We start from the raw sequence: 13508 nt of genomic DNA, 5'->3' as shown, positions 1-13508 counted from the left end.
GGAGGGCTATATGTTTTATTATACTAACTAGTTAGACATGTCGAAATTTTAGCAGAGAATTTTGCAATCAATGTGAGAAGCACAACGTACTCCAAACAGACGCACGTGTAAACACGAATGTAGTAATTTCACTTCAAAGATATTATAATTGGGTAATATCACGTATCTTTGTTACTACATAAATAATAACCGTATAACATTTACATTCATAATGTGTAGCAGGATTTGTCTACCACCTTCAAAAAAGATTGTAATCTCAGACCTTTCCACTAGGTGAATGGATTTTGATGATTAATTTTTATGTAAGAACTGTTTCAATTTGGTTTAATTTTTGACTTACTTTTTGTTAAAAATAAAACATTTATTTTAAAATATATAACAAATTTCTTTTAACGATATATTTTAAAACCTTTGAATAAATTAAGATATGAATGAATAAATTCATAAACATAGCAATCTATATCTACCAATCCGCATTTGGCCAGCGCGACAGATTATGGCCTCAACCATCATAGAAGCCTGCATCCTTGCAGTGGAAATGATGATGAAATGAAATATACAAACAACTAAGAGGTTCTCTAGAAAAATTTCGTTAACTTATTGAAGGATAATCGACGGAAAAAACATTAAACTCAAAAAAAAGATCCGAACAAATAATAGCTAAAAACAATTGCGCTTGAAAATATAACATGAAGATCTCGTTTGGAGCACACAAATGTACAGACATTTTTTACACGCTCTATAGGTCTCGAACCTCCGACTTTAAGTCCACAGTCCTAACCACAGAGCCACCACTGGCTCTTAATCAGACAATCTATCCATCTTCATTTATAGAGTTTACGACAGTTATGATAATTACGACAATTATTAAATTTAATACAATGATAAATAATAATAAAATCATTCCCTCATTCTAATTTCGAGTTTCAAATATAAACAAATAGAATCAAATCTCAAGAAAGTTGGGCCTTTAATTGCCGTAATATCAAATAATTTATGTCAACATTTATTAATGAAATAAACATGACCTCGTTTGGAGGAAACAAATGTACAGTCGCTTGAATAATTATGTCTTGTACGGGAGCAGGCAATCTTGTTTTTAATTAATTACTTACTGTAAGGTGGCTATTTATAGCTAAATATATACAGTTTAATATGAAGCATTTAGAATTTACAAGCTGCTGCAGCTCCAATTGCGCGAATGAAACGCGTTCCAGGGTTTTACCAAAACTATAATATTTCCTTTATCGGATCTCAAACTACATTTATACCAAATATCATCTGAAATCTATCTGGTTTAGTGGTTCAGGTGTGAAAGAGAAGGACAGAAAGAGTTACTTTCGCATTTGAAATATAATAGGGGTTTCATAGAAATACATTGAAAAAATCACACAACAAGCCAGATACACTCCCAACATATAAATCCATGGATGTTTTCTAACTATAAATGATAAAATAATAATAATTAGCAAAGCCAGCACACGAAACATATCGATTGTAGTACAAAAACGAAGCGATACAATAAGTCGGGTAACTAATGGCGTTTTCGGAGCAAAACATAAAAGATAACGATGCCTTCAAGCAAAAATATAACGGGAATAATAAAAATCTATGTGACTGCACAGATAGACTATTAGGGATTTGATACGTTTTATTTTTCATAGATTGAAAATTCTTTAGAAATAGATAAAATATAATGGATTAATGGATATTTCTCGCTTTCAACGTCTGCTATTTGAAATGAAGATGCGTAATAAAATTGGTTATTGTGATCACGTTGAACAGAGGATAATATCGTTATTATCTTCAAGTCGTCTTCAAGCAGTACTAATTCCAGCGTGGGACATTAATATCGCTATGGGATCTATTATTGCGCGATCTATAATATTTCTATACTGGAATTAGTATTACTTTAAGACGTCATGGTAATACTAGAACATCTAATGCAAAGACAAATGAACTTTTTCAAAAAGTTACATACATTTTTATGTACTGTGACATGTTCCATGGTTCTGACAAGTGGGAAGAAATATGTAGGAAACTATCTTGAAACTTGTCGCCATATTGTCCTCGTAATTGAGTATTCTAGGTTGATCTCAACTTCGCCTGATGTGATAAAGACGGACTGAATCAGTAATCACGGAGAAACTAAATGACTAAGCTTCTCGAATATTCCTCACGGCCTTGGTAATGCCATTTTAATCTGGGTGCAAAAGGCGGAGTAAGGAATTTACGTCATTATATTACAAAGTAATTCTGTGTGTGTATCCATTCATACCTAAACACAAAAATTGCCGTTTTTAATGCTACCTTTACATCAGATGTTTGAATAAAGCTCCCACCTGATGGAAAGTGGTGAAGCATTCCCCATAAACTGTGTCATTGTGGGTGGTGAGTTACGTCAACCCAGAAAATCACATCTTAAATTAACTATAATATTATTTCTCCCTAATACAAATGGCGACAGGAAATTCTAAACATTGCTAACTTTAAAAAGATGGTGTAAAAGATTTGATTAATTGCATGATGCTTTGTTAAATCTGATAGACTTTTCACTCAGTGAGTGGGGTAAGACGCCCGCATCCTTTTCCTTACCTTTCCCTGTATTCAGTTTTTATGTAAGTCAAATGATTCCCAGCATTGCTCTTTTCCTTATCTGTTACCCACTCAAGTTGGTGGTTGGTTGGTTAGTACTTCATTTAAAGAGGTATATGGCCTCTGCAAATGTTCGTGATGGTTCTAATCGCTTATAAGGTAACCCAACTCATTTGTAGTATAGTAATTAAAAAATAATAAAGAATACAAATGATATTATATAGATTCGTGTCAAAGTATACTTTATTTTTAGAAGTCATTTAAAAGTTCAATAACCATTACTTCCTAGGAAATTATAGTATTAACAACAATAGCATACCCTTCGCTAGTTTTATGTCCTTATTGTGATCAATTTAATCAATGAAAGTAGTACATTCCACTATCACTATGCATTTTATATGCAAATGATACATTTAAAGATAAATTTTATTACACTTCTTCAAGGTTTATTAACCGTCATGTTCAGTATTGGCCCGAATTCCGTGTAAACTCGACATGTTGCTTCTATTGATAAAGTTGTTGATCGCGGCTGCAGGTAAGTGTATACCTTAGCAGCTATTTCGGAATAAACCGGTATCCTCCTCGGAATCCGGAATCTATAAACTAGCTACTGTCCGCAGCTTTGCCCGCGCGGTCTTATTAAATTTTCATGGCACAAATTTTCATCCCTTTTTCATCCCCTTGGGGGTTGAATTTATCAAAATCCCTTCTTAACGAATGCTTAATTCATAACATCTATCTCATGCATGTAGTGGTTTGGGCTGTGCGATGATAGATCACTATACTAAGAAAAATATTCATAGATACCAAGATATCAAAAAATAATATTATAAATGCGAAAGGAACTCTGTGTATTTGTCTTTCTGTCTTTTCTTAACACCTAAACAACTAAATCGATTAGGATGAAATTTTGAACAGGGAATGGGATAATTTCCCGGAAACTATGCGTGTTAAGCGCTGGACTATGCAAATCTATTAATTCCACTGAGTATAGCAAGGGGGGGGTACAATTTTTCGTATGTTTATATTTTAACATGCATTTGTTCCAGTGCTAGAATCGCTCGATGTGCCAGTTCTGCCAGGCCTATCAGTTCGCATAGCTGGTGGTGATACCGCAGAATACACCCCCTGGATCGCAGCTCTATCATTTGGAGATGTTAACAAGAGATTTCAATGCGCCGGATCTATTATCACTGATAGACATATTTTGACAGCTGCTCATTGTGTGGAGTCGGCGTTTTATAATGGCCAATTGGCAAGGTTAGATAGTCTACCGATGTCTCTAAACTCATAAAAAAGATTCATCATCATCATCATCATCAGCCCATATATGTTCCCACTGCTGGGACACAGGCCTCCTATGAGGGTTTAGGCCATAATCTACCACGCTGGCCAAGTGCGGGTTGGCAGATGTCGCATGTCGTCGAACTATATATATATAAAAAAGATTAGATTAATTTTAATACCTCGAATAGCTAACTTCTGTTTTAAAAGATTAGTCGGTTCATATGAAAAGACACTACCGAAAAAAGAAAAAAAAATTACTTTTACCTTTTCTTTGCCATTGTTCTATTTAGTAGTTACAGTAAACGTAGAACAGTTTGGTCTTGTAATGTAATTTTTCATACATATTCAATTTTTATACTCGTTATAACTGCATAGCAAAAAGTACGATTAAGTTATTCAAACTGAAATTTATATCTTCTTAGTTAACCTGATATATCTAAGTATTAAAAAGCTTTATAAAAACAACGAAATTAAAAAACGATGAAAAAATCTTAAACATTTTAGCACGTACATGGCAACCGTGGGAACCAACGTGAGAGATGGTTCTGGGCAAAACTACAAAATAATTAAGAACTACACTCACCCAGAATTTACATTACAATATGTTAAAAACGATATTGCCATTCTGGTGACAAACTCCAGTATAGAGTTCTCAATGATGGTGCAACCAGTAACCGTCAATTTTAACAGAGTAAATGATGGAGTCGCTGCAATAATTTTGGGATGGGGCAGTCAATCTGTAAGCTATTTTCTCTTTCTTATGAGATGTATAATATATAACAGCTTTATTAAACTATCCTTATCAGCCGCTTCATCAGTATACTAGTAATTTTATTATGCTTAATTAACAGCGAGATCGTGAATAATAATGTAATTAAATTAATAAGAACCACAGAAAAGATATCTGAATGTTCCGAAAATGTATAAAAATAATTTCAATTGAACCCTAGCTGTTGCCCACACCTTCGTGCGTGTAGGTAAAATAGATTTTCAGTTACCAACTTTCATCCCCTATTTTTTCACTTTGAGGATATAATTTATGATTTTTTTTAACGAATGCCTGCGTCAATGGCTAACTGCGTGACAAATTTCAATCCGATCGGTATGGTAGGTTGTGCTGTCCAATAATAGAACACATATCTATGTACATATATACCTTTAAGTTTCATATTAAAAATATTGTGTTAATGACTCTTTATATTACAGCTCCGAGGAAACACAAGCCAAGAACTTATTGAGTTAGAGATGGTCACTATAAACTCCACGTATTGTTTCGATGAAACACGTCGCGTAGGAAAGTCTCTGAACCTCATCCCTCCCTTCATAGATTCTGAGAAGGAAATATGCGCATATAGGGCACCGGGAAAAGGAACGTGTAAGGTAAGTAGATAATTTCAACTCTATATATAATACTATACTGATCACATAAAGCCGAAGAGTTTATTTGTTTGAACGCGCTTATCTCAGAAACCACTGGACCTTCACCTGGATATCTAAATGCTTTTGGATTGATCTTTGACTGTTATAAGGTGTAATACACATGTACCCCGCGGGCGGAAAAAGAAAAGGAAAAACTCCCATTTGAACCGCTAGTCATAAATGACCAAGCATTTTTATGGTAAAGAAATATACTTTGGTCTACTCGTATAGCTTTTAAAACTCGAATCTACTGTTTTATTAATGACGATTCTAAAGAAACCAATGAAAGAATATATATCGAAATTTTGGAAAACTTTGGAATCGTTTAACAATAACAGATGCAAACGAGAAATCCAAGTAGTAAGTACTGAATTCGTCAAATGTCCTCATAACATTCAACTCCAGGCTTAATGAAACTGTCTTACAAATTATTTCCAGGGTGACTCCGGCAGTCCCCTCGTATGTGCAGACAACGAGGAACAAATCGGCCTAACTTCCTGGGGCATACCATGCGCTCTAGGGGCACCAGATATGTTTACACGGATCAGTAACTATAAGGACTGGATCATGAGCGTGCTTGCTGATATGCAGTATGAAGACAAATTGAGCTGGAGTATGAGGGAATGTCCTAAGAACGAGTATATTTATTGACTTCGGTCGTAATAGGTTTAGACCATATTAAGAACTTATGTGCCCTGTTCTATGACTATGTACAATACACGTAACACATGATTGCATTTTTATTTTTTCCTTCATTTCAGGGATCGAACATTTAAACTTTAGCGCAGCGTTAGACTGACAATCGGGTTAATACGACAGTATTCTAACATAAGGTATAGGAATGCTATCTAATTAAAATAAAAGTGAAGTTATTGTGCCAAGATATACAAAGACTCCAACTGATTTTATTATAATTATTACGCCAAACAAACGAACAGACTAAAATAAAAACGAATTACTAACCATTTCTTAGGGGTCCATTAAAATCCATATTAAAATGCAAATGCTCTTCTTAAGAAAGCTCAGAAACAGAAAATCAGTCTGGATACTGTTTCATTATATCTATAGGTAGATTAATTATAATCACAATCTAAAAGTAACATAATATAATTGACGTCCTAACTCCAAACCCAGTACATTCAGTACTACAAAAGCGTTCCAAACATTCCTCCAAACAATGGCATTAAATCACCAGTGAAAAGATTTTACTTCATACATTAAGAACAGTTTCAAGCTTTACATTCAAAGAGCTCACAATAAAAGGAATTTAAAGCAACCTTTATACCGAGTTAAGGTCTAAACATTCTCACTTTCTGGGTCTCAAAAATCCGCCGTTCAAAAGGAATCGAATTTGAAGTGGAGTGATCAAACGTTGAGTCGGTAGTGTTAACATTCGTATTGTATGACGTTGAGTTACGCTTTAGCTGAATTCTTTCTTGAGCTATTTTCAGTCTAAAGTTACTTTGAAATAAGAACTTTTCTTCGATGAGCATGTATCTGAGAAGTTCATAGTAGTTTAATCAAGGGTAAATAAATGTTTTAAAATATAGAAATTGGAAAATTTAAAAGCAATCGAGTACCGCTAATTAACAAGATAAAATGTAATATTAAATATTATAATATTTTTAATTGCTGACAGCATACTGTAGAAATGTTTGATAATATATAAAGACATATGTAAACAGAAACTAGAAGTTGTTAAGAGCAATGGGCAATCACGCAAAAGTTTAACTAATATTAGTCGATTATGGTTTAAACAAATTTATGAATACATTTTTAAATCTACCATGAATCCCTTATGCATTTTTCAAACACATACCTCGAAAATAGCTAAACCAATTGAATTGATGGTTATAACTTTTAACTTACTATTGTTAACTTTTCATACTCGATAAATACGATTGGATTTAAAAACAAATTTAAGCCCTTACATTGATTAAAAAGCTCGCCTCTCAAACACCTACATTCCGAGTTCGAAAATATTAAATTTACACCAATTTACAATAACCTGCATCTGGCATTTTATTCACTTGGAAAACAATATCCAGTAACTTCAACAGTTACTTCGAAAACGATTGAAAATTACTTATTAATTTAGCCTCACAATTCACTGCGTCTGAAAGGTTTCATTGAACTGGCCTTCGTTGTATTGAAGTGGCTATTTTAATAATAGACATGTGCAGTAATATCTTTTTTTCGAGTTCTGTGTAAAAACTGGCTTATAACAGATTTACGTTTAAAAATTTACGTTTTTTGAACTAATTATGGATTGTATTTTTTCTATATTACCTACTAGCTTTAATCCAAAGGATTTGATTTACTGTTCGCATATTTATTCACTGAGTAGTATTTACAATATGAAAAACGTAGTGAAACACCATTCCTTTATGTCCAGTCACCTCAAACTCACAACGTATAATATCCATTCACTGGGTCTATTTAAGAAGCCCTCTTTTCTTTATTGACGTAATGTTGTGATTTATAATTGTTTGTTTTATTTAAGACACCTTAAAAGTTGTCCTGTATGTTTTCATTTTGTAATTTGCTTCAAATACAGCCGCATCAAATTTATTTATGTTTAGGTTTTATGTTCAAGTTTAGTTCAGGAATTCCTCTTTTTAAAATGGCGGTCGCGAGACGAAGACGGCGACCTTACTAACTTGAAGTTAAGCTTCTTCGAACTACTACATGACAAAGAAAAATCATTTCGACCTCTGAGAAACAGAACCCGAAATAAAATTTTTCAAAGGACTAAATATCCTCTCAAAGTTTCCCATACGTCACTTCATACTGCCAAAATGAAGCTACAGTATTATTCCTAAATATTCAGGCTAAATATACGCAAATATTATTAAGGTGAACATAAGAAAATGACGTCATCAAAATAAGATTACACCTGACTAACCTAATTTCGAGAACATTGTGACGTTTAATTTTAATTAATTCTGGCAATCCAAGTTTGATGCGACATTACTGAGCGACGGGGTCTAATTAAAATTTTATTTTATTACTCGCTTATTTTACGATTTTCCGATACCGTAGCGTAGCGTTAAATGTATATTATAACACTACTTGAAAAGGAAGGTTTATGGTTTGACATTTACTGTAGTTTTTCTAAATAAATGTTAATATTCATTAATAACGTCATCTAATCCTATTGTATATATATACTATTGTATATTCAATGTTTCATAAATAAATTACATGTAGGCAGGTATTTTCAGACGAATTTCTTTATTCCACCAATTTCTAAATGACGTCGGATGTATGTAGGCTTATGACGTGGGTTTGTTTCATCAACATTATTATTTACGTCAATAATTAGCGTGTTTACAAGCAGTCGTAAACTTTTCTTATCTTATCTATATTAATATCTTTTTACGTATATAAGATATTGTTCAATAAGCCTATAAAATAAGCAATTTAACACGCATTTATTTCCGACGGTTTCCCAAGACGTTTTATTTAGTTAAAACAGTACGAATATGGAGAGAGGAAGTCCGCGACCCCATAAAAATCAATTCACCAAGTAAATAGAGTAAAAAGTTATGATTATATTATCAAACACGAAAAAATAGTAACGAATTTTTGAAGTCGGTTTAAAACAGTCAAATTGAGAACCTAACTTAAATTATATGACACGAATTCATAACCGAATCTGCTGAAAATAACAACAGCTTTTCTCTAATAATGATTTTGGTGTAAGCAATATTATTATGTATAAAAGAGTATATTACATACATTTTTTTTCCATTGCTCATTTTAGTACTTAAAAACCATTTAAATGTAATCAATAGAATTAATTAATTAATCAATCATCTCACCCGTAACCAGTTAATCCAGTTATAAATGATAAAATTACACGACACAGTAATAAAAGGCGGATACTCGACTCGAGTAAAAATAATATTTCACCAAAGTTTACTCAGGTTCCTCTTTACCCAGCCCAGCATTATTAAAACAAGCTTGATACACTAATTAAACGCATAAACCCCCAATCAGGTAAGAATAATATTGTTAAAGATGTATAACCAATTTTAAATTAAACGTAACGTAACGTTCGTTATTCTAAAATGGAATAAGCCTTGTATAATCTATGGAATAAAATTTTCTTAATTTATTTTCGCCATTAACGTTCCAGCGATATAGTTATTAGAAGCAAAACTTTTAGTTATCAACTAATTGATGAGAATTCAGGCAATTTTAAACTTTTTGGGCCTTAAATCATATTGAGATTGTGCTGCAATTTTCAACACTATTTCAATAAACTCGATATTCCTGTATTTTCCACATGTGCCGCTGTCGTGGTTTTTTTCAATGAAAATAGATGCGATTTTTTTTAATCCAATTTAGAAGCTATTTACATATTTACAATTGTGTATAACATATTTAAAGTTGTGTATATGAATAATATATAATAAGTATTTGTTGGACCTCAATTAAAATAACAGCACATGTAATATTGTGTAAAAGGCGGTCTTATCACAAACAATTGATCTCTATCAGACAACCATCATCATCAGCCCATATACGTTCCCACTGCTGGGAAACAGGCCTCCTATGAGAGTTCAGGCCATAATCCACCACGCTGGCCAAGTGCGGGTTGGCAGATGTCACATGTCGTCGAACTTTTTGATTCTTGGACATGCCGGTTTTTTCACGATGTTTTCCTTCACCGTTTTAAGCAGTGGTGATGTTATTCACATGTGCAGATAAATTGAAAAATCAATTTATTTCCTGCACGCTCGCCCTCTCGAACCCCGACTTATCGATTTTGAAGTCCGAGGTTCTCACCACTGAGCCACCACTGCTTTTTTATCAGACAACATATGATCAAAATTAGCAAGTCAAATGCCAGGGAAGTATATTTGAATGAAAGATTACGTCTTCAATTATCTGTTTTATAACTTCACACTAAGTGCAGACTTATCACTTTAAACGTTTTCAAGCATTCATTGCATAGTATTGTACCCGTTTCGTGCTATAACAATATACAACAATAGACTTTGCAGTCAATAATGGCCATACAGCGTTATATTAAAAATATCCCGGGATATTGTACGGAGTTGATCTCAAAGTGACACATAGTAAGGCCGTGATCGATTGCTGAGAGAGGCGTTAAGCGGGCTGTATGAAAGTGGAGGCATTAAAATTCATGGATTTCCCGATATCGGTACTTAACAAGGATGATGTGTTTGTTTGTATATTCATAATGAAATAATATTTGTAATTTTATTAAGTCAATTTATATGTGTGCCTTTCTCACCTTAGTTTCGTCCGTGTGGTCAAGGAAATTAATAGTGATGTAATATCTCACATTATTAATATAGCGCCCTCTATCGGAGTTTTTATAAACTCTATACTAATGTTAAAATGATCAGTGTAACAAAATAATAAGTACAATTTATTATTCAAAAAGTTAAAGTTTAATTCAAATGGAATCAGTTTTGAACACAAAATGCTTTATTGGATTACGGCGCAGACTTCGATTTGACATTGTGTTTTAAATAAATTTTGAAGAAGATTAACGTTTTTTACTTATTTTTTGTTAAAAGGAGGCTGTTTTTGTATTTATATGTATGAATAACATATATAAACGTATAATGTAAGCCTTACAAACCGTAGCTTGCAACTTCCGACTTTACACATCTATTTTTATTCATTAAATATTTCATATTAAATTACGTTTATCTAGACATTTTGTGCACTCGAGACAAAGAGTTGCATGCGATCAAAAGTTTAACACGAATGGAGTTTTAATTCACGACTTTGCCATTATGGAGTCTGCATAATATCTGTTGAAATCAATGATCCCGAATGGATGCGTTGGATTCAATGGACCTCTTTCCTTGATGACGCAATCCATAGGTTTTTAGATATTGATGTTTTATATGTTCAAGTCTAGTTCTAGTTTAGCAAATGTAAAAAAAAAATATAAAAAAATCCTTAATATATTAAAAAAAATGTATTTGCCTTCAAAACCGTCAAGGCACCACCAGCGTTACAAGTGTTTAAGCGGTAGTGACCACGTAACACCAGGTGGCCCACCTGTTCCTTTGCTTCCTTATTGTATACTAGCTGCGCCCCGCGGTTTCACCCGCGTAAGTCCGTATCCCGTAGGAATATCGGGATAAAAAGTTGCCTATATGTTATTCCAGTTGTCCAGCTATCTACGTACCAAATTTCATTGCAATCGGTTCAGTAGCTTTTGCGTGAAAGAGCAACAAACACACACACATCCTTACAAACTTTCGCATTTATAATATTAGTAGGAAGTAGGATAAGAGGAAAGGATAGTACTAAAAGCCGGAATATTCTTTATATATCTTCTTATCACAAGACAAGGTCGCTCACTCGATTACCTTAACCATTTCCTTATTATCTCATAGCTATAGCATAGCACTTTGCCTACTTTGAACGATGCAACTTCAATCATAGATATTCAATACAATAAATTAAAGTTCTACGACATGTGACATCTGCCAACCCGCACTTGGCCAGCGTGGTGGATTATGGCCTGAACCCTCATAGGAGGCCTGTGTCCCAGCAGTGGGAACATATATGGGCTGATGATGACAATAAATTAATATTTGAAAGATTAAATTAGAAACAAACGTATGTATATTAAATATGTTTTCCAGCAGGTGCGGTCTATTTATTGCGTTTGTGTATTGAAATTTAAACCCGTAAACATTTTAATTACGCCATGTTAATTGGTTAACTATTTACCTATAGATACGAACGATTTAATCTATTTTCGAAACCTGTAAATATCATAAAACTTAAATTTACATTTGACCAACGATGTGGGAAAAGTTTTGGAAAAAAATTTATTTGTTTTGCATCAAATTAATACTACTAATTTCATAAACGCGAAAGTTTAGTATGGATGTATAGTTGGATGTTATTTAATCTCTCACGCGAAAACAGCGTATCGCATTTTTATGAAATTTGGTACAGATATAGATTATAGTTGAATTAGCACAGAGAGTCCTCTTTACCCGGGTATCACGCGAATGACGCGGGTTAGAGCTAATTAGAAATAAAATCATTTATTGATACATAGATTAGAGATACATAGATTCTGTGAGTATGTTTTATATGTGTATACATGTATTGTATTATGTAAAAATGACTATAACTAAATTTATAATTCATAACAATTAAACAAACAATCGTCGAAATACATAATTTCACGGGAATTTTATGTAAATCGAGCTTTATTGGCATCGAGAGAGTCGTATCATTTCAAGAGATATCTATTCAGACTCTATGCCAAGAGTACGTGGTTTGAATGCGGCCTTATCAGGGACAACTTAACTTTACCGCTAGCGTAATACATAACATATCGTATTGCAAGTGAATATGGTTCATTATCTATTGCATCCGTTTCGTAGAACAGAAATTCGTTCGCGCACACTATCTGTCAAAATAATAATAATGTCTGTTAGTCGGGATATTTTATTGGACCTCTGCACGTTTTAATAATTTGTGCAAGCAATTACAATGAAGCGATTGTATTAAACGGTAGAATTAAAGCATAATTCATAACTACTAAGCGAATATGCTACTATTTTTCAGCTACTATTCCTATATAAATTAGTAGCTGCGCTCCGCGGTTTCACCCGCGTAAGTCCGTATCCCGTAGGTATATTGGGATAGAAAGTTGCCTATATGTTATTCCAGTTATCCAGCTGTCTACGTACCAAATTTCATTCCAATCGGTTCAGCAGTTTTTGCGTGAAATAGCAACAAACACACATACACATCCTTATAAACTTTCGCATGTATAATATATATTTTAGTAAATAAGTCCATTATTCAGAGTATACATATGAAAATTATTTAATCCTGTCGATGCTAATCAGGATAATAAGATAAACTTGCAAAATTCTGGTATTGTAACCAATCCTTGATAAGGAAGCGTATAAAATTTTTATTAAATTTCTCCGTTCTAAATGCATCAAAATCAAGTCCAAAGGAGTCGGTTACAAACATACAGCTAATAAAAGCGTATTAAAAATAATTTTTAACCGACTTCAAAAAAGTAGGAGGTTCTCAATTCAACTGTAATTTTTTTTCTTTGTTACCCCAAAACTTTCACTTTTACTTTCTTTAAAGGCGTTCATTGTCATGTGGCCACATAATGATAAGTTTTGACAGTATGAAAGGCTGCTTAATTCTATTTTTTAATTATTATAAATTAG

At 33.1% G+C, this 13508-nt stretch overlaps 1 protein-coding gene across 1 annotated transcript; it reads left to right on the top strand.

The window, feature by feature from the left end:
• Nucleotides 1–3090: 3090 nt before the first annotated feature.
• LOC119831219 (chymotrypsin-1-like) lies at nt 3091–5952 on the top strand. Its single transcript, XM_038354510.1, has 5 exons — nt 3091–3130; nt 3645–3855; nt 4387–4621; nt 5089–5262; nt 5740–5952. The coding sequence occupies exons 1-5, from the start codon at nt 3091–3093 to the stop codon at nt 5950–5952; spliced, it is 873 nt and encodes a 290-aa protein (XP_038210438.1).
• The last annotated feature ends 7556 nt before the right edge of the window (nt 5953–13508 follow it).

Source organism: Zerene cesonia, chromosome 13 (assembly GCF_012273895.1).
Source record: "Zerene cesonia ecotype Mississippi chromosome 13, Zerene_cesonia_1.1, whole genome shotgun sequence".
Taxonomy (NCBI): Eukaryota; Metazoa; Arthropoda; class Insecta; order Lepidoptera; family Pieridae; genus Zerene; species Zerene cesonia.
This window is presented reverse-complemented; position numbering and strand designations above follow the sequence as displayed.